The following is a 25,738-nucleotide window of genomic DNA, read 5'->3' on the forward strand; positions in this document are numbered from 1 at the left end:
GAACTTGGCAGTTTCTTCTAAATATTTAGGGTAACCCACAAGATGAAACCACAAGAAATACTCAAGCAGCCAAGTTTGGCAGGCATTCAGGACATAATCCAGAGGCAAGATCATTCTATAAACCAATATGAAGATAGCTATAAAACTGAGATAGACTAAACAAAGGTCTGTTTAATAATACCGTGACCGTGTTTCCTGCATATGTTGGAGACATAATGAAGCACACAACTAGTGAGCTGGACAGAAGTTAAGGGAAGACATCCTGCTTTCTAATGTTTAACAAGGAATAAAGTGTGCTTTTTGTTAACCTTGTTCACACAGGTTGAACCTGGGCTGGTTCACACACAACACTAACTCAGAGTTTATTAAGTGGCTCACCTATGGTTTGTTTGTAGCCAACAAACCACAATCTGAAGACATGGCTTGCTGTTGGGATACAAATATTGGTTTAACTGTGACTTAGTTATGTACAAATCTGGCACCAGCACCCTTCCTTAAGCATGGTTCATTATGGTCCCAGGCTATGGTCTGAAGGCACATAAGGTCAGCTCCCTGCTGAACCTAAGTAGGTTCAGGTCTGGTCAGTGCCTGGATTGGAGACTGCCTGGGAACCTATGTAAGCTGCCTTGGGTTTCGATCATGAAAAGAAAGGTGGGGTATAAATGTAATAAATTAATAATAATAAATAAGATGCTGGTCAAGCTACAAAAGAATTAATCAATAGTAAATGGAAAACAAGCCAAGCTTTGGAGAAAACAATACACTGATCAACTGTGGGACAACTCATGGTTCATTTAAAAACCAGAGCTCACATTAGCCTTCCCCAACCTGGTGCTCTCCAGATGTTGTTGGACTCCAGCTCCCATCAGCCCCATCCAGCATCAGACATCAGGAGAGCACCAGACTGGGGCACATTGTCTTAAACAAACCATGGTCACATGTAAGTTTCTGAAGGAAAGATGTATGACTCAAGTACACAAGGAGAGATTTACATCTGTAGTGCTCAAAGTGCAAGGTAGAGGGAATGTGAACTTTGGTCTCAGCCCAAATTCTGTGTGTCTGGACTTGGTCAGAAAGCAAAGCAAAGCAAAGCTTTGTTCCCTGAGAATCACTGTATGTCATATTTATATACTCTGCGCAACAGAGATGACAGCTGCTAACCCCCATCCCCATGCTCGTTTTTTACTTTCCTGGATGCCCTTTCTCTGCCGTGCATCACCTCCTTGCCCCTATTCATTTGCTCTGTCTCAGTTCAGTACAAGGAGTGCTATCATGTAAATAGCATGTCTTGTCTTAGCTTAAAAGTGGGGAGTTTTCTGTGAAATGGTTCCTCAAACCAGTCTGAGACATCTTACATCATGATTAACTATGCCACAATAAGCCTATGAATCAGTCCGCAAGATATGAAAACCACAAGACAGCCCAGGAAGAACTATACATTCTGTGCCATATTCAATATATGGAGATCTGAATCTTTAACTCTAAACTCAACTCACTCCTACCATCTACAAATATAGCTGTCAGTCTAATTTCCTAAAACCTCTCTTAAATTAGTTTAATATTAAATTGGCCCCAATTAATATGAACTGTCACAATACACCCACATAGCTGCTTGAGTGTGCATGCTACAATGTGTCTTCCACGAGACACTAATGTCACCACACTGTAGCCAAGTATATTGTTGTATTAGTTCTCTTGAGGGACTTCACGCTTACCTATTTCAGGTTTGTCAAGTAGACTTATGAGGATGCGGAATGGTTTCAAATATGCATGATGCTGTTCTTCTAAGTCAGATTCTTCAAAGTTTTGATGTAGTATTTCTATCAAGCCCTGTTAAAACAAAGTTGTTGGTACAGGATGCAAAAATAGTACTACGATTGTCAGTTTCTTCTACATTCTTAGTGCCTGCCTGTCAGTTATCAAAATCTCAAACCCTGACTAAAAAGGAAAAAAGGATGGTGAATTGAGACAAATTTCAAAGCCATTTTCAGACCTAATATATTTACAACCTAATACTGAGGCTCTCCTGTAACTGCAGGGAACACATAATAGCTTGCGCTACCTCAGCTAAAATAACATGTGATCTTGGGGAGAAAAAGAGCATAGCCAGCTAGAGCATAGCCACAGCAGGCAATCCCTCCTCCCCCATCCTTAGAACTAGATATCAGCAATGTAAGGATACATTGATCTTCCTGCAGTTCCAGCATTTTGACCTGCTTCGTCCTTGCTTGCAGTTATAAAACATAAGCACAATTACATAGAAAAACATGTGAACAATGAGATACAGTTACTGTTATGGCAATGATACCTCTTCCTGCTGCACCCACACGTTGGGGTTGTAATGAGATACCATCGTCAAAATTCCCATATTTGATCCTATGAGTTGCTGAACTTACACACTGGTTTAATGGGATTAGGCAACAAGAACAACAAGGAAGACATCTTCCAGTCTTTATCATAAAATAGTTTGTGTTATTTACACACCTACCTCAACTAAAAGATCTTTGGAATATTTTCCAAAAAAATAGAGGGCATGATCTTCTAAGGACATGGAAATAGATGGATCTGGTAGAAAAATGCCTCCTTTTATATCAGAACCTAAGAACATTATAAATACAGGAAAATATGAAAGTAGTTTATGTATTATAATGAATGCAACATAATATACTTGAAAATGAATGGCACAAACGACTACAGCAAAAGTTATGCTTTCTTTGTCACTTCTAACACTCTAGCAGCATTTGAGCCATCATGGCTGCATCAGCTATGCTCGGTGTGTAATCAGAGGCTACAGCTCGATTTGGGAGCTGGATCCACCTAAAAGCAAGCATGGCACTATCTCCAATTTTCTTTAGCCTTACAGTCATGTTCATGTCACATTTGATATGGGAAGGGATGGGCTCCTACTGGGAGGAAGGGCGGGATATAAATCTAATAAATAAATAAATAAATAAATAAATAAATAAATAAATAAATAAATAAATAAATAAGCTCATAGTTTGACCTACTATACAGACACAACATGCGCTAGCTTCCTGTGAATTATACAAATTTGAAATTTGTTGAACTAACTAAAATGTAACAAACAAGATGTTAAATTTCCGCTCATGCTATTAAAACCTCACATGATGTTGGGATACTCGTTCACCTTAAACAGATGTGATATCGGGGGAGGTAAAATAATGAGATAGGAATCTGTTTTATGCCAAGTCAGACCACTGACTCTATCTAGCTCAGTATCATCTCTACTGACCAGTAGCAAGTCTCTGGATTTCACACACAAGTCTTTCCCAGCTCTACCTGAAGATGCCAGGGGATTGACCCTGGGACCTTTTGCAGGCGCAGCATGCAGTCTACCACTGAACTATGGCCTCTCTCACCTGCATGAAGTATAGAACTTTAATCCCATGAAAGTTAGGGGCCAATTGGCTTAAAGCAATTTGTCTGAAGCCAGGTTTGTTTATTTATTTATTATTTGATTTATATCCCACCCTTTCTCCCAGCAGGAGCCCAGGGCAGCAAACAGAAACGCTAAAAACACTTTAAAACATCATAAAAAGACCTTAAAATACATTAAAACAAAACAACGTTAAAAATATTTTTTTAAAGCTTTAAAAGCATCTTTTTTTTAAAAAAAGGGTTAAAAACACCTTATTAAAAACACCTTATTAAAAACATATTAAAGGCAATTCTAACACAGACACAGACTGGGATAGGTCTCAACTTAAAAGGCTTGTTGAAAAATCAATCTTACAAAGTGAATAGTTAATTATCCAGCTTCACTACTACTACTTATTTCAAAAAATGGTCCACAATACAGTAGACATAAAACTTCTATCCATTTAACAGTTTAAAGCTACTATTTTATTCTTGAGTGCAAGCTGATCTATGTATCAATTCTAAATTGACTAAGGGACATGCAGGTGGAACTTTCTACTGAAATAACTGGGGATGTCCTTGTGCACACAAACTCTTTTGTAAGCAAACAGAAAGGGCACTTCTCTACAGTATAGCACAATCATAACCATGTCTATTCAGAAGTAAGTCCTGATTTTAATGGGTCTTACACTTAGGAAAAGGGATTAAGATTGCAACCTTAGTTCTTTAGGGTAATTCCAGCAGAAATTCATCTACTACAAGACACTGGTTGAGGATGTCTGTATACCACCTTAATATCCTATGACAAAAATGTCATAATGTGGTATTTTGTAATAGACAACAATAACAACAATCTTTATTGCGTAGTCTACAGACCATTGCAAACAACCCACTTACAGAACAAGTACGGACATTTTAACAAATGAAGTATAAACGTTAAAACTAAAAAACGTAAACAGTTCAATAAAATCAAGACCTAGGCCTAGTCAGGTATTTCCTGACCTCCATGGCCTGATTCAGAAATTTGGCCACTCGTATTGCGATTTCTTTATCAGAGCCCTGGAGGAATATCGCTTCTCGGCCTTTTGGCTAAGATCAAGTGTATTTTGTAATAGAATGCCCATTAAGAAAGATGAAACCGGGAGCTTTTAAGAATTATATTTCAAGAGTGAACATTAAAGTCTGCTTAATTCCAAAAGCAAAAATGAGCACAAAAGATAACATGACTGTAATTTGTACAGTACCTAGTAGCCATGCATATAACCTTCTGTTAAGTGACATATCTCTTCTTAAGAGAGTTTGGGCAGCTGCTGAGAGGAGATGGACTACATCAGACCTAGATAGTGGAACAGCACTTTCACTGGAATCCTAAACAAAGAACAGGAATGTCAGATATAGGTGAGCTTCCTAAAACACACACACCAAGCAATACAGAAAAAAGTAAACCCATAACACCATGTCAATAAAACATTAGCAACGTAACAACCCTCATTAAATACTGTAATTCGTCCATGCCTGACAGAACCAAGATAGCTTGACCACAGCAGTTCAGGCAGCGGTAGCTTCAAAACTGGAGCTTCCACATAAAATCCCACAGTGCTAAATAAATCATACCTGTGTGCAGAACTGTGGCAACATTCCTGCAGTGGCACCATAACATGTCTTGAGATGCTACAAAGACACCAGTTTTCCTAGCACTTATTTGTCAGTGTAGCAAGCCTTAGGGTTGGGCCACAAATATTTAAGTTAAAGTACTTTTCTTACCAAAGATGAATAAAATGGGAAGAAGAAGAGAACCACCTCCAAAGTGTTTCTTTGCACAAGAACATTTGAATCCAGCATTGACACACAAAAAGCTTTGACCTGTAACAAGAATTAAAACAACACCAGAATTGCATGCGATACAACAGCAGGCCACAAAGTAGACCCATCATCCACAGTAGAATGATTTATTACTCTTGCTTAGCAAATTTAAAGTTTCCATGTTTGACTTTGGCAAGAAATAGAAACCCTAGCACTTTTACAATTCCACTATGTGTTTCCACACAACAATCAGAACACTGACTAGCTGGTATCTCAGTGAAGAAGGAAAAGGGACAAAAGGAATCACCCCCTGCTAAATTAAAATGCTATAGGATGGTGCTTCTCCTAGACATTTGTTCCCAGTTTTATTCCAATAGTAACCATCTTAAAAGGTGTGGGAGTTTTATAAGTTAATAAACTTAATACAAAATGAGAAAATGAGCAGAGAAAAGTTATCTTGTACATGCAGCCCCCTAGAATTCAGCCAGCAAAGCTAGTTCAGTATTACCTCCCACTGGCAATTAAGGAAGGAAGCTGGTGATAGAAAGAGCATATACGAATTGGGGACAAGAGCTAATACTTGCTGAACACCAAGGTTTTTTTGGTACTGTACAAAAAAACCCCCAGAAGAAATATGGTTATCACAGAAGAGGACATATATTTTAACACCTTGCCCCCAAGCCTTTGTGCAACCAGTTAGTAGAGCAGCTATTTTGCTAGCATATGTCACAATCTGCTGTCATCACGAGCTGACCAAGGACATTACATATTGGAGGAAAACATTGTCACTACACTATAAAACAGCTACCATTCTTAGAGGCAGAGCAGGGCAGGGCAGATGTGCAAAGCTCAATATGCCACAGAACTGGGCAGAGATGGAGCATATGGCGGATGACTCACTGTTTGACCCACAGCACAGCTAGTTGCATGGGTATAAATTTAGGCACCTAGCAGCAAGAATGGGACTGCAAGCATGAGGATAGCAGAATGAATCTATTTCTGCTAGCCACTTTTCATTGCCTCTCTCAGTTATACACCTCTCTCAGTGTCTTTGTGCATCATTACAGAAAAGCAGTTAAAGCAGCTTAGGTGTAACAAGTCAATCAAAACACAGAATGTTGGCACAAATATTATTAGGGTGCATAAGTTAATGGTACCTTCTTATCACACAGAAATGACAAGCCATCTATTGTTTGGAATATTATCTTCTTCAAGGAATACATAAGCAGACCAGGTGGCTTCTTGCTTCCGGCCTAGGGCTGTAGGGGTGATTTGCATAGTATCCTGCAGTAATTGGCATTGTGGACTGGGGCCATTATTTCTATTCTTATTGGAGTAATTTTACTGTAAAAACTTCCTATGTTTTTAAGTTTGTGAAACTGCCTCTCCTTTCAAAGGAGGCGTGCCAGACACAAGATATGCCACCATACACACTATGCATCCACCGGTGACATGGGTTCCCTGCTGGTGGACACATGGAAACCCTTCTTTCCTCAAGACCCCAAATCAGCCCTTGTCATGGGTGGCACATGTGTATGTCCATCTGCTGCCAAGGAATATTCCTTGTAGCAGAGGCCAAATGTAAGGACAAGCCCTGGGTGAAGGAACGGGACACTCGAGTTGGCTGAGAGAATGAAGTGTAGCTCATCCCCCCACCCAAGGTTGCCTTAAGACAGGCAAAGGGAAGGGGAAGCCTCCTTCCCAAGGCAGCCAATGGGGGGAGGGGCTTCTCCACACTGCACTACCACTAGATTTCACATGGCCCCCTATTACTTGAACATTTGTTCTGTTGACCAACGTTTAGCCAGAGAAGAGGGTCTGAGAAGACACACTGGAGGATGGCTATATCTCTGTCGGGAGGGTATGTTTAATCTGCAGTTTACCCATGCTTCTTGCATTATTTATAAATACATACAAAAGAACACACCTTACCAGTTGTGAAACCTACCATGAGCTTAGCATCAGTGCCCAGCATATACTTCTGCTGTTTTCCAGATAATTCTCTGTTGATATGACTAACAACGAAAAGAGAGGCAGGTAGCCTTATGGAAGGACTAACCAGGACACTCCCCCACAGTGCTGAATAGAAGACTTCTTGGCCAATTATTAGGGACAACTTCACAAGCAAAGCATCTGTCCTGTTTTTTAAAAAAAGGGGAAATGAAATAAGTTTCTATACTACTTCCATTAAATGGAAATGCCATTAACTAAAATTCAAGTATTTAATAAATAACCATTGCTTACATCAGCAAGAAAAGTGAGCGTCCTCATGCATCACCTAGAATTAACCCGGTTAAAATTTCTTTTTATTACCTTGATAACAGCTTAGCAGAAGTTAAAGAAGGGAGGTGGAATCAAAGGCTACATTATTTCAGTGGTGCATTTATCTTGGATACAATTTTTTTTTAAAACAAACTCAGTTTATGTTTAAAAAAACCCAAACTCATTCCAATTTGGGATTGTCACTGCATTCATATTTCATTTGTCACTCCCTCTCTTTAGCTATACCCACTCTAGCCATGCTCTTTCTGTAGCATATAAGCTTTGCCACTCACATATAGGTACTCAAAATATAGAACTGATGTTAAGGAAGCAGAAGAGAAAATGATTCTAGGGACGTTTCTACTCTAGGCAAAACTACCAAATGTTAGCAATCGTGACTCAGACAATCTTGCATTTGACTTTCAGGCATCTTTTTTGTGCTGACAGGTCTATGCATTGTTCAAAATGTTTTTTGAGTAGCAGTCATTTAAATGATTGCTTTGTATTGCCTTTAAGCACTTTTATGTTGCTATACATTGTCCTGTTTTGCAGGAAAATGGCATATACTTTTACAAAAAAACAGACTTGAAAGAGAATGGGAGCGTTCCTTAAGACTATGAAGAACAACTGAGATAAAAGAGCTCATCCTTTAGCTATTGGTTTTATTAGTTAATAGTGTTACTATGAAAAGGAACTACTTATGGTCATTTTCCTTTGGACCTCTCCTTCCCAAAAAGCCACATGACCAATGGACAAGACTGAATCTCACAGTGATTGCTCACAATCTGAATAAACTATGTAGACAAAGTCTCTTGATTGGATAAAAATGTTACCCTCAGGAAGTGCTGATAAGAACTGCATGTGATCTTTTCACCTTGGTTTCTTTCCTTAAAACACTTTTTTGTTGTTGAGACCTGGCATTTTGTTTGCATGAGTGGGAGAAATACCACCTTGGGCTCCTTTGAAGGAAAGTGTAGGATATGAATCTTAATAATAATAATATCATCACCCCCTATCTTTTTGGTGGGGGGAATAATCTTGGTAAGTTATATTGAGTAAGTCTAAAAATCTCCCATCCATCTACCTCTGGTGAATATTTGGTTTTCGAGATGGCTTTGATAGTTCAAATTGTCTAAAGAACTGGAATAGTACATTATGAATCCTGAAAGCTTCAAATTATCTGCAAAATTTGAAAAAATATGTAGTAGAGATATTTGGAAGATAGGTTTGATAGAAGGAGATGTTTCTACAACATCACATCAATTCTGGATCAGCCACTTAGAAGCCCCCAAGTTCAACTCTCATACCTGTCATACTCTTGTCAAGGCCTTTAACTCTGTTTCATCCTCCCCCATCTACAACATGAAGATAATGAAGCTAATATTAACCTACCTTACACAGCTATAATGATTTCAGAGAAAACATGGGAACTCACAAGAGTGCTATATAAATTGTTTAGTACAGAGGCGCATCAGTCAAAGCTAAAGAAAGTGTTGACAGAGAACTCTAAAAACAAACAAGTTTCTCCCTAGCTCGTAAATATCAAGCAGAAGGGAGTTCTCCCTGCTGCTCCCAGAAGCCGTTTAGCGCAGGGATATCTCAAAAGTTTCCAGTTTGTACCAGAGAGAAGCTGCTTGTTTGCATTTATTCAGTAGCAACAAGCATTTCCTGCTGACGTTTTAAGGCTCTTGACAAATACAAAAAGAGTTAACTACAAATCTGTATGGCTCCACCCTTCCCATTTCTTTCAGTAGCTTGTCTTCTCCTATCCTGCCAAAAGCTCTTACACATGTGCACACGCACAGTACAGATGAGCAACTGTTGAAAGGGAAGAACTTCTATTAAATGGATTTTTTTTTTTAAAAAAAATGCAATTAAGTGTATTCTAAAAGCAGGAGATACCTACCTGTCATAGATTTCTGATCCTTCCTCCAAACCAGGCAGGAGTCCAATTAGGAAGGCTTGAAGACTTGGCAGGAGGAACTTCTGTAGTGGAAGAAAATATTTCTCATACAGACCAAGAAGAACAGGTCTCACTGACATTGCTGCATTTGCCAGCAAGGGAAACAATCCTGAGCTGGTGAGAAAGAGAGAGAGATGTGTTTAAAAAGGGGGGAGTGGCAATCAGCCATTGGTTGCATTCACACGTAATGTTAAAATCATGGTTCAGCATTACAAGGATGAGTTGAATCGAGCCTTGGGCTTGTGCATTTCCCCCTCCTCTGGTGCAGCTATGAGAAATAGTTTGGAAACCTTCGCTTATTAACCACAGCTTGTCTTGACTACTGAAACTGGACAAACTGTAGTTAATCTTAACTATGGTTTGTTAAAGTAGATAAACCTCAAACCATACTTTATGAAGTTGGCTTGTTTCAAAACAATATTAACTACAGTTTGTGGTTTAGACATAGCACTAAACTGCAAGTAATCTAAAGCAGAAGCTTCCAATCTCCTTTTCGCACTTGAGAGAAGGGTAAGTGGATGAGTCTTCTGCAGCTCATCCTTGTAGCCCTACCCAAGGTTTAACATTACATATGAACACAGCCATTGAACAAATCAAATTAAACAAAATTAATTTCTAGTCTTAGCTTTTAAATAGTTTACCTGTATAGAAATAAGTCCTTTGCAAGCCATTTGGTTCCAATAATTTTAAATATTATTTCATAGGTCTCTAGTGCCTTTAGATGCACTCCACTTGGTAAAGCTGGATGTAAACACTGTGACAGCCTCTTGCTAATAATAAGACGTCTTGGTAAAAGGGAGTACTTCAAATTACTTTGAAGAGCCTGTAAAATAATGTTGGGAATTAAATGTTATTTATTATTCAATTTATATCCTGCCCTTCCTCCCAGCAGAAGCCCAGGGCGGCATTATAGCTTATATCAACATTCGTCAGCAAATAAACTGAAGCCTTACTATAATAATCTACAGAATTAGACTTTAGAGTTTCATATGTTGTTACTAGTGGAGTTCTGAAGAACAGTTATAAAACATTCAAATACCTAAGGATATCTTGGTAATGTGCATAACTTTATACACCACTTTTTCATAGAATTAAATCTTGACCATAATTCCAAGCAAATTACAAAGTAACCTTAAAAATATAAACCTTTCTGCAAATTAATCTCATAAGCACTTGTTTCAGAATATAACGAAACAGAATTTAAAATATGGAAATACTTTTATTATTCTGACCTTCAGAAAATGTACTAACTAGCCCATCTTAAGGGATGTATATGCGCATACACACACACGCTAATATATATATATATATATTGCATTATATATATATATTGCATTTTATGTATTTTAATTGTATTTTATGTATTTTAATTTATTTTAATGTTTTTGTGATTTTACTGTTTACAATTTTATTATGTACATGTTTGATTTTATTTTTCTAAGCTGCCCCAAGTACCCTATTATAGGGTGGATGGGCAGGATAGAAATATTTCAAAATAAAAAATAAAATAAAAATAAAAATATGTTAATCGTCCAAGAGTTCCAATATGAGTATACAGAACATAAAAATCTACTCACTTGCTCTCTGAGGGTAGGGGCATATTTGCAGAAAGAATGCAATAAAAGAAACTTGCTCTCAACAAGTGCCAATCGATAAGATTCATTACAGTTCAATGCATTTCTGATAACCAAATCAGATAGCATTTGTACAAGCCACTTCAACTATTCTACAGAATATAAGATTTCAGGTTCTTGTTGCACTGTTTTTTGTATTAGCTTATAATGGTTTGCAATTTCAGTTTAAAATTTACGCAATAGTTCTCTATTTGTTTATCATTTTATTGTTTGATAACTGGCAAAAATTACTGATAATTATGTTTGGAACAAGAAAACCCACAATATAGCTGGGAAAACGCTATCTAATGCAATTTTAAAAAATGGAGGATGTGCTTTTCCATCCATAAATAAATAGTATCAGGCTGCCATATTGGCATATTTGAAGAACTGGTTTCAACCAAGCAGATCCTAACTAGTGGAGCAAAATATTGTCTCAGACTTAAAAAGTACTCTTTTGTACTGCACTCAACTTGACAAAGAAATAATTACATCAAAACCCCTGTACCAAAACTGACAATGTATGGAATACGTTTAAATGGAAATTAAGTCCTTACAATAGCATATTACGATGAAGAAATGGAAGAGGAAAATTTAATGGGTAATATTTACTTATGGAAAAATCATGGGCTACCAGACCTTAGAAAGCTACTTTTAAAACATATGAGAATGAAAAGCAACAGGTGTGTTCACACTTCTTTCAATATTTACAGTTAAACTCATATTCTAGTTATAAAACATACTCTGGTTATTTCTGCTGAGAAATGACTTAATGCGAAGCTTGATGTTGCAAGACAATCCCGAAAAATTACAAAGTGAATTATATGAAATTATCACAAATACATTAACACCTACCAATCCAAATGGGAGAGAGATCTGAGACATAACACACCATTAGGCATTTGTAAATGGCTCTGGCAAAACAAGGTGTTGGTATAAACCTCAAAGAAAGCTTTTCAAACTTATTTTTTGACAGTACATGATGCCATTGCAGCTCAGTCACAATTACAGCCAACAAGTAACTTATATTGGAGATCCAATGCAACCAACGCCATGTAATGTGTTTTTTGGACTTAACCTACAGAAAAGAGATTCTGGGATGATGCAATAAAATAAACCAAAACAACAAAAAGGTATACACTCCCAGCAGACCCATTAGTTATTTTATTTGAATATGTTAAAGCTCTGGTTTTAATAGAGAAATTGTCTTAAATTTATTAATGGCTCATATAACTTTTTATTATAATTGGAAAAAGATAAGGACCCCAACATTGGAAGACTGGATATCAAAGTATGGGACAAAGTAAACATGATAAAATTGACTAATATAGTCAGAGTTACAGAGGGAAGACAGTCTTATACAGGAATACCCTGCTATATGGACCTTCACTTAACGTACACTCGCTTTTACGGACATACTCCATACTCCACCATGCCCGTTTACGTACGCTTGATTCACACTTATGGACACTTAACGGTGCATGGGGGTGGAAATAGATGCGATCACACCACCACAAATCAGCTGGGAGGTGTGATTGCGATCAGCTGAGAGCCGCGGCAGCGCAGCAGCAGCGGCTTTAGCACGGGGCTTTAAGGCTCCGCATAAAAGAGAGGGGGAAAAAGTTTTAAAGGTAGTGCTTCACTTTAAGGACATTTTCGGTTTACGTACTCGCTCTGGTCCCACTGAGTACGTTAATGCGAGGTATTCCTGTAATTGCTTTGTTGAAAAATGGGACTGTTTTCATAATGTATTGGTGCAATAAGGTGCAAGAAAAGGCAAATCAATGTACTGTTAGGTGTACTGAGAAATATTAATTGAAGGAATATGTACATTCCATTTGGCTGTATACAAGTTTATATTCACTAATAGGCAAAAAACCTTGCGGTTTAAGAATGTACCTATAGCCCACAGATATTTCTACCAAACTTTAAAAAGCAGGGAAATTGGGCAGCTATAGTGAATGCACCAGGGGAGCAGGAGACCTGAACTCCTCTCTGAGATATTGGACTGCCCTACAAATTAGTCAAAATGCAAACACCATTTGGGTTGGTCTTTCACTGTCCAATCCACTTCCTGTGTAACTTGGAAGAATTTGGTAAAATGTGCCTCTGAGCATATGGTGAGTGGTGGCAACACTTGCCATCTCCAAAGATAATTATATTTTTGTATGTTTGCTGGTGTTCTTCTTACTTTGCTTCTTTCCTCTGTTATTCATGTTTCTACAGAGAATCTACACTAGAAAATTTTATTTCCCTCATTATTCATCCCAGAAATCTGTGTCAAATTTATTTTTATTAATTTCAAAGCCTTTTTATTGGTCAGTGTCATATGATGGTGAAGACAGCCTTTTGTGTTTCAAATTGGAGGTTATGTTCTATTTCTATTTTGGGTGCATTAACAGTGGAATTTGGACCTGCAGTTTGATGAAAAATCAGGCTGATTACAATATGTTGCTACTTCAGCAATGACTCTAGCTGTTGGAAAAAAGAGGATGCATATTTTCAGCCTGCTATGTTTAAACCACTTCATTTAAGGCAAGGTGGGCACAGTCAATTAAAAACATAGAGCACACCTAGAATTTTGTTAGAATATATTTCACCTCCCACTGTTTTATCTTGTGCAAATTGAGACACTCCTGAGGTCCACTGGAGAATATTCTGCAGAAGTCAGTGCCATTATTCCACAATTATGTTTGGAGTTTTTTTAGTATAAATTTTGCAAAGAGTTGCTGTACTTCACATATTCACAGAAACAGAAACAAAACAAAATGATTTCCTATAGGAAAGTTCACTAAAATTGCAAAGGAAATCAGACATATTCAAAGTGACCATCTGAACTATATCAACTGTCTTAATTATGTTGCTTCCTCCCCGGCTAAAACAAGATCAGCACAGCACATGTCTTCTTTCTATTATTTGGGCTGAGTGCAGGTGTTGCCACCACTCACCATATGCTCAGAGGCACATTTTACCAAATTCTTCCAAGCTACACAGGAAGTGGATTGGACTGTGAAAGACCAACCCAAATGGTGTTTGCATTTTGACCAATTTGCAGGGCAGTCCAATATCTCAGAGAGGAGTTCAGGTCTCCTGCTCCCCTGGTGCATTCACTATAGCTGCCCAATTTCCCTGTTTTTTAAAGTTTGATAGAATAGCTGTGGGCTATAGGTACATTTCTTAAACCGCAAGGTTTTTTGCCTATTAGTGAATTTCCCTGCTTTTTAATCCGGGAGGTAAGAAATGGGATCCTGTCCATGTTTGCTGAGAATGGATGGATCATTTGCATGCTTATTGAGTTCAATGGGATTTACTCCCTTGCAATCATGCTTAGGATAGGTGAAACTGACCACAGAGGATGAGGAGGGGAGGAGGAGGAGGAGGGAGGGGAGGAAATGCAGAGGGGAGGACTGGGAGGGGAGCAGGCAGCAGGATGGGGAAGGGAGGAGAAGGACAGGTTTGATCATTTGCATGTTTATTAAATTCAGTGCGATTTACTCCTGTGCAATCATGCTTAGGATAGGTAAAACTGACGGGGGGGGAGGGAGGGAGCCTTGAGTGGGCAGGGGAGGACGAAGGGAGAAGAGAGGAGAGGGGAAAAGCAGGTCTGATCATTTGCATGCTTATTTTCAATGGGATTTACTCCTATGCAATCTTGGTTAGGATAGGAAACACTGACCATGGGGGAGGAGGAGGAGTGGGAAGAAGCATATTGGAGGGGGGCAAAGGAAGGTGGAGGGGAGGGCAGGTTTGATCATCTGCATGCTTATAGAGTTCAATGGTATTTACTTCCGTGCAATCATGTTTAAGATAGGTAAAACTGACCATGGGGATTGGAAGGGGAGGAGGGGGAAGGGGAAGGAGAAAGAGGGGATTGGAAGGGGATGGGGAGTGAGGGGCAAAGGAAGGAGAAGGGAGGGTGGGTTTGAGGCTAAGAGGCAGTGACTGGCCCAAGGTCACCCAGTCAGCTTCATGGCTGTGTGGGGATTCAAACCCTGGTCTCCCAGGTCGTAGTCTAACACTGACCCAGGGAAGGGGCAGGGAGTGGGAGGGGAGGAGATTGGGTGGGTGGGCACTGGGCAGAAGGGAAGCCCCTTTCCTTTCCAAAAGGAAAACATCGTAAACAGAATCATTCTTTTTCAGCCTTTCCCCCACCTTTTTATTCTACAGCAGACACATGTAGCCTCCCACCCAAGTTTAAACCAAAGCTGTCCCTGGCCACATCCACACCAGGCCTTTATTTCGCTTTGGACAGTCATGGCTTCTCTCAAAGAATCCTGGGAAGTGTAGTTAGTGAAGGGTGCTGAGAGTTGCTAGGAGACGCCCTGTTCCCCTCACAGACCTTCAATAACAGTGGCTGACTGTTAAACCATTCTCTCAGGGGAATAGGAGTCTCTGAGCACCTTTCACAAACTACACTTCCCAGGATTCTCTGAGGGAAGACATGACTGTCTCACATGAAATCAAAGTCTGGTGTGGGTGTGGCCCCGATTAGCCAAGCCCAGCAGCTGTGAGGCTTTTAGAACTCTGACAGTTGGTTCTTACTGAGCATGGTCTGCACTATCATTTGGTCCCAGCCAAAATTTATTAAATTAATTAAAAATCAGCCAGGCATTTTTTAAACTTTTAAACTGCAGCAGATGAAGGTCAGAGTATGGGGCAACGTCAGTATTAGGATTACAGGTACTCTGTGAACATGGCTGATTTTTAATGAATTTCAACAGATTATGAGCTCTGGCAAAAAAAACTCCAAAAGGGCTCTGAGGTTTTTCTCTCTCTTTTTAGACTTTGAACTGTCTATTCTCTCTGACTGTTTTGTGTATCGCCATGAAAATTGAGACGGTTGTTAAGCAAGCATTTCTGAGTTCAGGACTATAAGTTATGTAAGGTTTTGTTTTGAAATGAGCTTATGGGAAGCATCAGAATGGCATGGGGGTATTTTCAATTTAACATTGCGGAATGTGAAAAATCCCTGCTGGCTATAGTATACAGCCACTAACCATTTATTTATCTACCTAATATAATCTTATTAATATTATCTTTCATACTGTCACTATGCATGCATATATAAACTTTGTTCACCAATATTATATATTTTAAATAATAGATTTACTCCATATTTTTTCTGTTTGACATTTTTAAAAGGTTTGCTTAGACTTTTATATATTTACCCCTTTTTATAAGTTATATTTCAAAATGTTACATGTATTTTAAACAACAATGTATATAATTCAGTTCATATATCAAAAGCTGACATTTTATACATTAATTATTTGTACAATGCTGTAATAAATCTTGTAGGCTGACACTTTTGAGAACAGTTTCTCCTTTTTGCACAGCCGGATGAGGAAGAAGCAATGAAGCTAAGGAGCTCTTCGTCTATTATGAATATAGCAATTAGAAGACAAGATTCAGGATTGCTCCTTCATGAGAGCGATTTTAAAGCTATTGGCCTGATTCACACATCATGCTAGGCCAAACCATCGCTTGGCATGAATGCACAGGCTCCAAAGGAGGAGATTGTGGCTACTACGCTCCTCCCTAGTTGTTTTGCTGCTGTACCTCCCTGATATAAACCATGGTGTAGGGCTTGTGGTTTAACTCTCTCCACAGTAACTTCAAGCTGTAATCAACCTTGGTTACAATTCAGTTAGTTTGGAGAAAGAGCTTAGCCACCAGCTCAGGTGTGACACACTAAGTCAAACCATGGCTCAGCTCAGAAGCAAAAGGGGACACAGAGGAGCTAAGTGGCGGTGAGCTCCTCCAGGGCCACAGACAGACAAGTAAAAAGGATCAATTTCTCCTGGGCCCAGGGCCACCAGGGGCCCAAGACTCTTATCTTTTTTTAAAAAGAAAAGTAAGTTCTAAATGCTCTGGATCAAGAGATATACACCAAAATGTCAGCTTTCCACCACACTGCAACATCGGTTTTTAGGCAATAAGTGAAGTCAGAGTTGTGACTGACAAGGGATTTGTTGATCTCCAGGCAATAGCTAGAACCCCTTGCAAGTTCTGAAAATAGCTGCATTATCCTGCTTCTCTTGAAATCATATGAGTTGAGTAAGCTAATAGCAGCATGTGTGCCTGCCCACACCCACTTTTCTCTCTGTATGCACATCCAGTGTGAGGTCCAGCACAAAAGATCACAGCAGGATTAGGGAAGGCATACACAGTACACAATTTCAGTGATGATGATAATAAAAGTATACATGCAGTTTTTAAATTAATTGGCAACAATAGCATATTATACATTTTATCTATCAAAATTTTTTTGAACAGAAATAAAAAGTGTACGTGTAGCTTATGATGCCATTACAATATGTTATAGTTTTTCAAATATAAGGAATCAAACAAATTTAAATTTTCCAGGGCTGCTGAACAGGGCGGTTTATTTGTCTGATTCATAGCCTGTTTTGAAAACCTTCCCAATATGGAGCTTTAAAGCTATACTTACTTTTCTGGGAACAAAGCTGCAATGCTAATCCCACATACCTTCAAGTAAAGCCCACTGAATTCAACAGGACTTACTTTTGAGAAGACATTGTTAGGATTGTACTATAAATCAATGGGACTTTTGAGTAGACCTAGCAAAGGATTGTGTTGTTAATCTTTCTCTCCCCCTTCAATCCTATTTTTTAAGTAATTTTTTACTTAAATGGATATCTCTGCTATTATTTGGCAGGAAACTAATACTGATTCTTTTTTAAAAAATGTTCTGCTATTACCAACTAGTTTTAACAAAAAACTATTATATGGGGTGTATGTATCTTTACATTTCCTGTGTGTGAGTATGGAATCTTTCCAACAACCCTGTGAGGTAGGTTAGGCTGACAGCTGGTTTACTAAAGCTGCATTATGTTCAGTATATGGGGGGCTGGCAAGTTGTTGTTTTGTTGGTATTTTGCTGTAAAATATCAGAACTGAGGAATGTTCCAGTTAAAGCAATTGGGGTGGCTGCCTTTGTGGATGTTTTTCCCCTTCACTGCGTGGTTTGTGAATATAACATTATAGATTTGCACCTCACATTTCTTCCTGGATCCTCTCCTGCTTTTATCTTTCCAACAACCTTGTGAGGTAGATTAGGCCGAGAGCTGGTTCAGTCAAGCTACACAATTCTTTTTAGCTGTTCCTACCTTTTTAATGTTATTTTAAAATTTAAATGTTATTTAGTAATTACATGATTATAGTTTTTGAACTATTTATAACTGTTGAAAAATGCCTTGTGAGGGCAGGAACTCTGAAAGGCAGGTTAAAAAATCTGTTAAATAAATACACCTTAAATCAAGACAGTAGATTTAAAATAACTGTTTGTGTTGGAATATATATACATAAGCAGTGATTCTTGCCAATAGATTGCAGGAAAATGGGTGGTAGTGTATGGGAATGTAGGGGACCGAATCTACATACAGTGTATCAGGAAATCCTGTTGTCACCCCAAGCTCCTCTCTAAGACCACACGTGTGTGCTAAGCCAAGGTTTGATTCACCATGATATGCAAACCAGACCATTGCTTGATACTCCTTTCTTATCATGTGACAACTAGAATTTGGTCATTCTAATCAGATGTTTTAGTGCTATTCAGCTGTACGTTTGGGAGACCTTGTTATACAGTCCTTGTACACATACACCTCACAACTGTTTATACAATGAGAATGATTAGCAACATTTTCACAATTGGTTTAAATTTGTAAAATAAAACCAAGGAGATAACCTGGCTTCAATGAATTGTTAAATATAATACCTGTGCAATATTCTTTTGTATTATGGACAGGCCTGGTGGCCAGGTCAGTGGCGTACCTAGCGTATTTGACACCCAGGGTGGATCATTTTTAAACACCCCCCTCCTCTTAATAGTCCCCTCCCACCAAGACCCTCTGCAATGTTGATGTGGTCCTTGAGGGGAAAGGTTTGGGAACCCCTGCACTAGGTTTCCCTCCCCCCCCATGAACTACAAACAGACATGTTTAAAAGTGGAAACATTTGACTCCTCTCTACAGGCATTCCCACAGTAACAACCTCAATGCGATTCCTGCTGCCGACCTCAAAACTGTCTTGGAATTTATTTAACAAGCTCCCATCCCATTTAAACCATGTGTGGGGGGGTACTTTATTTGCTTATATGATGGCATCACTGTGCCTAGTGGTTTACAGGGTACAAGAAGAGAGGTCCCTGCCCCTGGGAGCTTCCAATCTAAAACTTCCACGGGGGCTGGGGAAGCAGAAGGTGCCCCGCGGAGGATTACTTACAGCAGGGCAAGGGAACTTGCGGGGGGGGGGAGATTGGCAAACCGTGAAGAGCGAAAGCACTCTGCACTCGCTCAGCCTCAGAGGCGCCTCTTTCAAATGGGAGGGCGCTCACTAGTGTTGCTGATGAGAAGAAGCCGCTGGAGCCAGCCAGCCAGCCCCGCCGCGGAGCACCCGCCCGGCCTGGAGCATGCACTCCGGCCCCTTGTCCGAGGCCAGGTTGGCTGGCAGGCAGGCCCTACACGTGCAGTACTGGGCAGGCGGTGTGCAGCTCGCCCTCCAGCTCGCCCAGGGCACCGGCCGAGCAAGCCACCAGCAGCAGGGCCAAGCCGGGTGCCAGCCACAGGGCCAGCAGGCATGCCAGGCTCTGGCCCAAGCCCCACGAGGCGCCTGTCACGATGCACACAGCTTGGCTCAGGCCACCACCACCCGGTTCGGCCTCCATAACCGCACGTCCAGCTTCATAATGAACACTCCATCTTAGGGTTGCCAGGTCAGAAGCATCCCCCAAACTGAGTTTTTAGGGGCAGGCCCGAGTGATGTCATGCGGACGGGCCCGAGTGATGTCACACGGTGGGCCCGAGTGATGTCATTAAGCATGATACATTAAGCATCAATCACAGTTGCTTGGAGCATACAATTAAAAAAAAATCTGATTGGAAATTAAGCTAGAAATCTTAGCTAAAAGATGAAGCCTGGGTAGGGAACATTTAATCTAGCCTACTTGCTTTTGGCAAGAAGGGTTTAAGTGCCTTCAGGCGAGGCCAGTCACCGGAAGGCCACTGTAGGAAGGAGCCTAGTGTTTTGGAGATGTTAGATGGGAGCATTCGGGAATAAAGATGAATGCCCCTGAAGGCTGCAATTCTAAACTCATGCACCAAGTGACTAAGCCCCATACAACTCAACAGGACTTAGTTCTGAGCAGTTTGGATTGTGCTGTTGGTAAAGCTTGACTAGGGATCCTTTGCAAAGAGATCCATATCTAAGCAGGGTTGGCAACCCCCTGCCTGGAATGCCCTGCCCTTATCTTTTAATGTTGCTGCTCCAAACTTCTTTACAGATTTGACCCTTCACTTCAGAAAGAGGTCTGAGAAATGAGTGAGAGTAAGAAGATTCTTACCCTTTCTGTCTACCCTGTGGGCTGCTATAAACTCACTTTGACAGCCAACCCAATTCCAGTGAGTAATAACTGACAGAGAGAAAACAGGCAGCAGCTTGGGAACAACAACTGCAGCCACACTTTCAAATATGTGAATTCTCTTTTACCACTATTGGGCAAGAAACAAACTGCCATGCAACCGACAAGGTGCATCTTCAGTGGGTTTTAGGGGGTTGAGCTGAGCACATTCAACCACTGCTGTTGCTTCTATGGATGTAAGGGAGTGAGGTTAAAGGTAAATGAAATGCAAACAGAAAATGAAAAACAAAAGACAGTGATGCTTTCCTAAATGCAATACCATACCAATCACAACAAGATTCCTATGAGTGAGGCAGACAACTTAGCATCTCACAACCAGTCAGGATTCATAACCAAAAACCAAAACTAAAAAAATCCTGGCGTGGCAGCCACTCAGTTAATGCAGAATGCTGGGGCATGATTGCTGACATGAGTGAGATCCTATCAGCACATAATACCTCTGTTCTAAAATCTGCATTGGTTGCTGATTTGCTACCAGGCCAAGTTCAAGCTGTGCTTTCCGTGTTATGGGTGCCACATAGTACTTGTTCTGCTCTTGTAAGAAATCAGTCCTGTAGGGTTTTCATGGTAAGAGGTATTCAGAGGTGGTTTACCATTGCCTTCCTCTGACTTTGGACACATATCATACTTTGGACACATAATGAGAAGACATGATTCATTAGAAAAGATAATAATAAGAGGAAGACCAAAAAAGAGATGGATTGATTCCATAAAGGAAGCCACAGACCTGAACTTACAAGATCTGAACAGGGTGGTTCATGACAGATGCTATTGGAGGTCACTGATTCATAGGGTCGCCATAAGTCAAAATTGACTTGAAGGCACATAACAGCAACAACAAAGTGGCAACACCTACGCTTTGGAACTCCTTGCCTATTGACATTAGGCAAGCGCTCCTTTTCAGCACCTGCTAAAATCATTTTTCTTTAGGCAAGCCTATCCATGCATGTAAAAGCTATTGTGTTTTTAAATCTGTTTTTAACTCATTGTTGGTTTTATTAATTTGAATGTTTTTCAATACATGTCTTTGTTTTTGCCAATAATTTTATTGTTTTAATTCTTTCTGTAAACAGCTTTGAGATTTTTTACAATAAAGCAGTATATAACTGTTGTAAATAAAATACATAAATAATTTTTGGAGTCACAGCTTTTAAAAATGTTTTTAAATAAGTTTTGTTTTAATATATTTTAAAGTCTGTTTTTATGATTTTTAAAGTGTTTTAGTGCTTTTGTTCGCCGCCCTCACAAAATAAATAAATAAACTTCATTCACCCAACCCAAAATTCAGAATCATGCCACTTTAAGCTGTTTTGCAACTGTTTATACTTGTTTTATAGTTATTGATTTTTAAAGAGATTTACTTCTTATTGTGAGCTGCCTTGGTTTCCAATCACCAACCCTACCTCACAGGATCGTTGGAAAGACTCCATACACACACACACTTGTAAAAATACACCCCATATTGTCAAACCAGTTGGTCATTGCAGAACATTTGTTTAAAAGATCAGTATTAGTTTCCTACATAATAAAAAATGTGATACCTAGATAAACCCTGCCTAATTGCTTTAAAAATTGGATTGGAGAGAGAGGGAAAGATTAACAACACAAACACAATTCTTTGTTATATTTACTCAGAAGTCCCATTAATTTACAGCACAATCCTAACCATGTCTACTCAAAAGTAAGTCCTAATGAATTCATTGGGGTTTACTCCAGGTACATGGGATTAGCATTAAAAGCAAGTATTGGATTAAATACTTTCATATTGCCAAGGTTTTCAAAGCACTGCCCTCTCCAACAGCCCAGGGTCAGCCTGGGGCACACAAGAGAAAAAAAAACTGTAAGCCATATTCTTACTTATTACTGAAACTGAAGATCTGAAAACCACCATTTTCTGACGTTGCAATGAAGCCCAAGCACTGCCTGGGTCAACAAATCACAACCCTGGCTTCCCTTATTGGCTACAATCCTGAAAGGGCGGGGTTAGAGCCCCAGCTTGGGAAAGTTATTTTTTTGAACTACAACTCACATCAGCCCAATCCAGTGGCCATGCTGGCTGGGGCTGATGGGAGTTGTCGTTTTAAAAAAGTAAATTTTCCAAGCTCTGCTAAGAGCTGCTATACAGATCTGTTAATAAAGAGATTAAACAGTTGTGGGGGTCGGCTGACATTTTGGTGTATATCTCAGGAACCAGACCACCTAGAAACTTATTTTTTTTAAATTGAAGCAGAGAGTCCGGAGATTAAGGTACGTTAGCCGGAGACCCAGAAGGCCCCCCCAAAACCAGAAACTCCTGCTGAAAATCAGACACCTGGTAACCCTACTCCATCTTGCACCCCCTTATCGCACCCCCTTATTGACCACATCCGGGGTGGGCTGCCCTCCCCCATCCCCCCTTGGGATGCCACTGGGCCAGGTTGGTCCCTGGCTGAGGGCCCCTCCTTAGGCTGGGAGGCTGGAGCTCATGCTCCACGACCCATGCCAGTGTTAGCTTGCAGGACCCAGCGGCCAATGCTGCTGGGGATTGCAGATGGGAGCTCAGTCATGTCTAGTGCCGGTCCTGATTATGGATCACAAATTAAGCTACTATAGGCTGCCCTAGTTTGAATCTTGGATTAGTTTACTTTTGCAAACTAAACTTCATTCACACACCCTTAACAAATAGTGCAGATGTTTACATTCTGTCTACTTGCTCCCACTCCCAGTGATAAATTCTACCTTTAACAGCAAAATGCTTCCTAAATGTCAAATTGAGACAACTTCATGTATTCTGTCTGTGGTAGCTTCTCCATGAAGAGAGGCAATTTAGCTGTATCAAGTAAGCCTGGGTTTTGGAAATGCAATTCTTAGTCCTACTGTGATGCTGCATATGTCACAAGCCATATAAGAAAAAGCTTCTCTAACTAGCAATTCAAATGTCTATAGCCCCCTTGAGGTAAGAAGGCAGCAAATTAATCACAAGAGGCTAGGTCCTCTCAAACTTGTATAATCCATTCCTCTCACAGACTACAATAAAGTTTACTTTCAATCAGGCCAATTTTTGTTTTCTCATCAGGCCAATTTTTGTTTTCTCATCAGGCCAATTTTTGTTTTCTCTTCACATTTAATAAGCCTTTCACAGAAACACACATTGAGCTCTGATCAACCACTTTTCTAAAGAATATGTCTTTAAAAATAAGTACCAAAAAAAGTTCCCAAAGACATAGAGGACTCAAAATATTTCAGGGTACCTCTCACCAGATCGAAATAGTACCTGACGAGCAGATCCTCATAATAAATATAATCTAAATTTAGATTTTCAGTAAATAAAAGCTAGTTCTAAAATTTCACAAAAGCATGGTGAAAAATTTATATTCATTTAACACTGCATCCAAAAGATGAAGGTGAAACTACAATTTTACATTTCAAACAACATGATTTTCCCTGCTACATGCATGTTTTATTTTCTCGCTGCGTTTCTCATTTTGCATTAAACTTTGGAAACCAGCACACATGTTATGACACAGGGCAGAGGCTGGTGATATAGTTTCTGGTAAGGGCAAGATCAATCCGTTGCAGCTTTTTCTGTAACATTACAGAAGCTACTACATATTAAACCAAGATTAAAATAGAAGTTGTACATTCAAGTTCCTGCTGTGCATAAATAGCTTTTAAGTTTGCTTGAAAAATCTTTACTATTCAAAAAGGTCTGTCCTTCTTCACACTTATTCTCTAGCCTCCAAAATATTGTTAAAGAGATAACCATCTACTCTTAGAACTGACAAGGAAGTGCTGCATTGTTCTTGTCCAAAGAACACCGCTGAGATCCTGCTGTATGCAGGAGGAAAAATGAAGAGGCCAACCAACCATAGAGCACTCCTGCTATATATTAGTAGGAACAATTTCTATTATGATGCAATCCTGGCCCCTGGTTGGCAGTGGCTAGGCTTGATGGGAGTGGTACAGCCAGCGCTGCATCCACAGTCCCACAGCTGGTGCCAGCTATGACAGAAGATGGGATGGTTCCCAGGCTGGCACTGTGAAGAGGCCCTGACCATGGCCATTGCTATCACATAACAGCAGCAGTCCCTTAGGGTTTTGCACTGGCAACTTCCATCCACCATTTGAGCGGGTGCATTAGGGCACTCCTCACAAGTGGGGCATCCCCACCAACAGCAGAGCTCCCGCACTTGCAGAGGCTGATAAAGGAACACCTCTGCTCCATCTAAAACCCTCCAGCATGGCACATTGGGGGATTGTATTGTTCTGCCACTATAAGTCCCTGCAGGCTATTTTTTGTTAACTCCTTTTTGTACTTTTGAAAGGATTTTAGCATTTCCCCCCTTTAAACTAGCCAAACAAGTGTGCTTTTCTTTATAATGACCTTTTGTAGTACAATACCATCCAGAATCTGCTCAACAGCCTGTCAGATATGTAAACTATAAACGTATCTAGTAGTTATTATGTACTGTCTTAAACTGTTTAATAAGAATACAAATAAGATTTTTGTGACCCACCCTGGGACCTACTGGAGAAGGGGCAGATAATAAATTTAATAAGAATATCATTTTGTGGGTTTTTTTATAACAACATACTTTACCTTGTTAAGTTTACCAAGAGAAGAGATAAGATCTGCCCATTCACTTGAAGATTCAAAGTTCCTCAAAGCTTTATCAATTGCTGAAGAATAATTTCTGTATCTATAATCACCAAGCAACTCCTGCTCTTCAGGGTCCATTTTAAATTTTCATACCCAAAACTTCCTGGGAACCTAAAATAAAAAACAAAGTCTGATATGAATCTCAATAGCTTTTGACATAATGTACACTCTAAATTGCACACATTCACATAAGCTATAATGTTACTATTTCTAGTACAAAATACCAATTAAGTAATAAAGTTGTGCAGATGTTAGAAATAGTAGTGCTACAGATATGCTTGCTTTTTTGTTTAAAGTAGTTTTCTAAAATCTGGAAACCCAATATTTTTATATTAAAATTGCATTCTAAGTTATTTCACTGGAGTCAGATTAGTTACCACAATAAGACTGACAACTTTTCTCTTGTGGGAAATTATTTATTTAGTATTTATTTATTAGATTTATATCCTGCCCATAATCCCAGTAGGAGCCCAGGGCGGCTGGCGGAAATCAAAAGGATTTCATGTATTCACTGCAAGAACTTCAATAGACAATGCTCTACTCAGTACTCATAGGACTTAGACACCATGCTAGTTCAGTTGTAACACCGAAGCATGGTGTGGCGTGCCAAATCTCACTAATGGTAAACAAGTCACACCTTT

The 25,738-nt window shown here is 39.6% G+C and overlaps 1 protein-coding gene across 4 annotated transcripts in view; it reads right to left on the reverse strand.

Annotated features, from left to right (window-relative positions):
* Window positions 1-25,738, reverse strand: part of DOP1B (DOP1 leucine zipper like protein B) — a 100,317-nt gene that overhangs the window by 70,204 nt on the left and 4,375 nt on the right. For all 4 annotated transcript variants that reach the window (XM_061627702.1, XM_061627703.1, XM_061627704.1 and 1 more), the window contains 8 exons: window positions 25,038-25,208; window positions 10,048-10,229; window positions 9,350-9,520; window positions 7,130-7,319; window positions 5,143-5,241; window positions 4,623-4,746; window positions 2,489-2,598; window positions 1,716-1,830 (listed from right to left, as the gene is read on the reverse strand). In XM_061627702.1, coding sequence (XP_061483686.1) covers window positions 1,716-1,830; window positions 2,489-2,598; window positions 4,623-4,746; window positions 5,143-5,241; window positions 7,130-7,319; window positions 9,350-9,520; window positions 10,048-10,229; window positions 25,038-25,175 — 1,129 coding nt within the window. In that variant the 5' untranslated portion in view covers window positions 25,176-25,208. The remainder of the gene's footprint in view (window positions 1-1,715; window positions 1,831-2,488; window positions 2,599-4,622; window positions 4,747-5,142; window positions 5,242-7,129; window positions 7,320-9,349; window positions 9,521-10,047; window positions 10,230-25,037; window positions 25,209-25,738) is intronic.

This window comes from Rhineura floridana, chromosome 5 (genome assembly GCF_030035675.1).
Source record: "Rhineura floridana isolate rRhiFlo1 chromosome 5, rRhiFlo1.hap2, whole genome shotgun sequence".
Classification (NCBI taxonomy): Eukaryota; Metazoa; Chordata; class Lepidosauria; order Squamata; family Rhineuridae; genus Rhineura; species Rhineura floridana.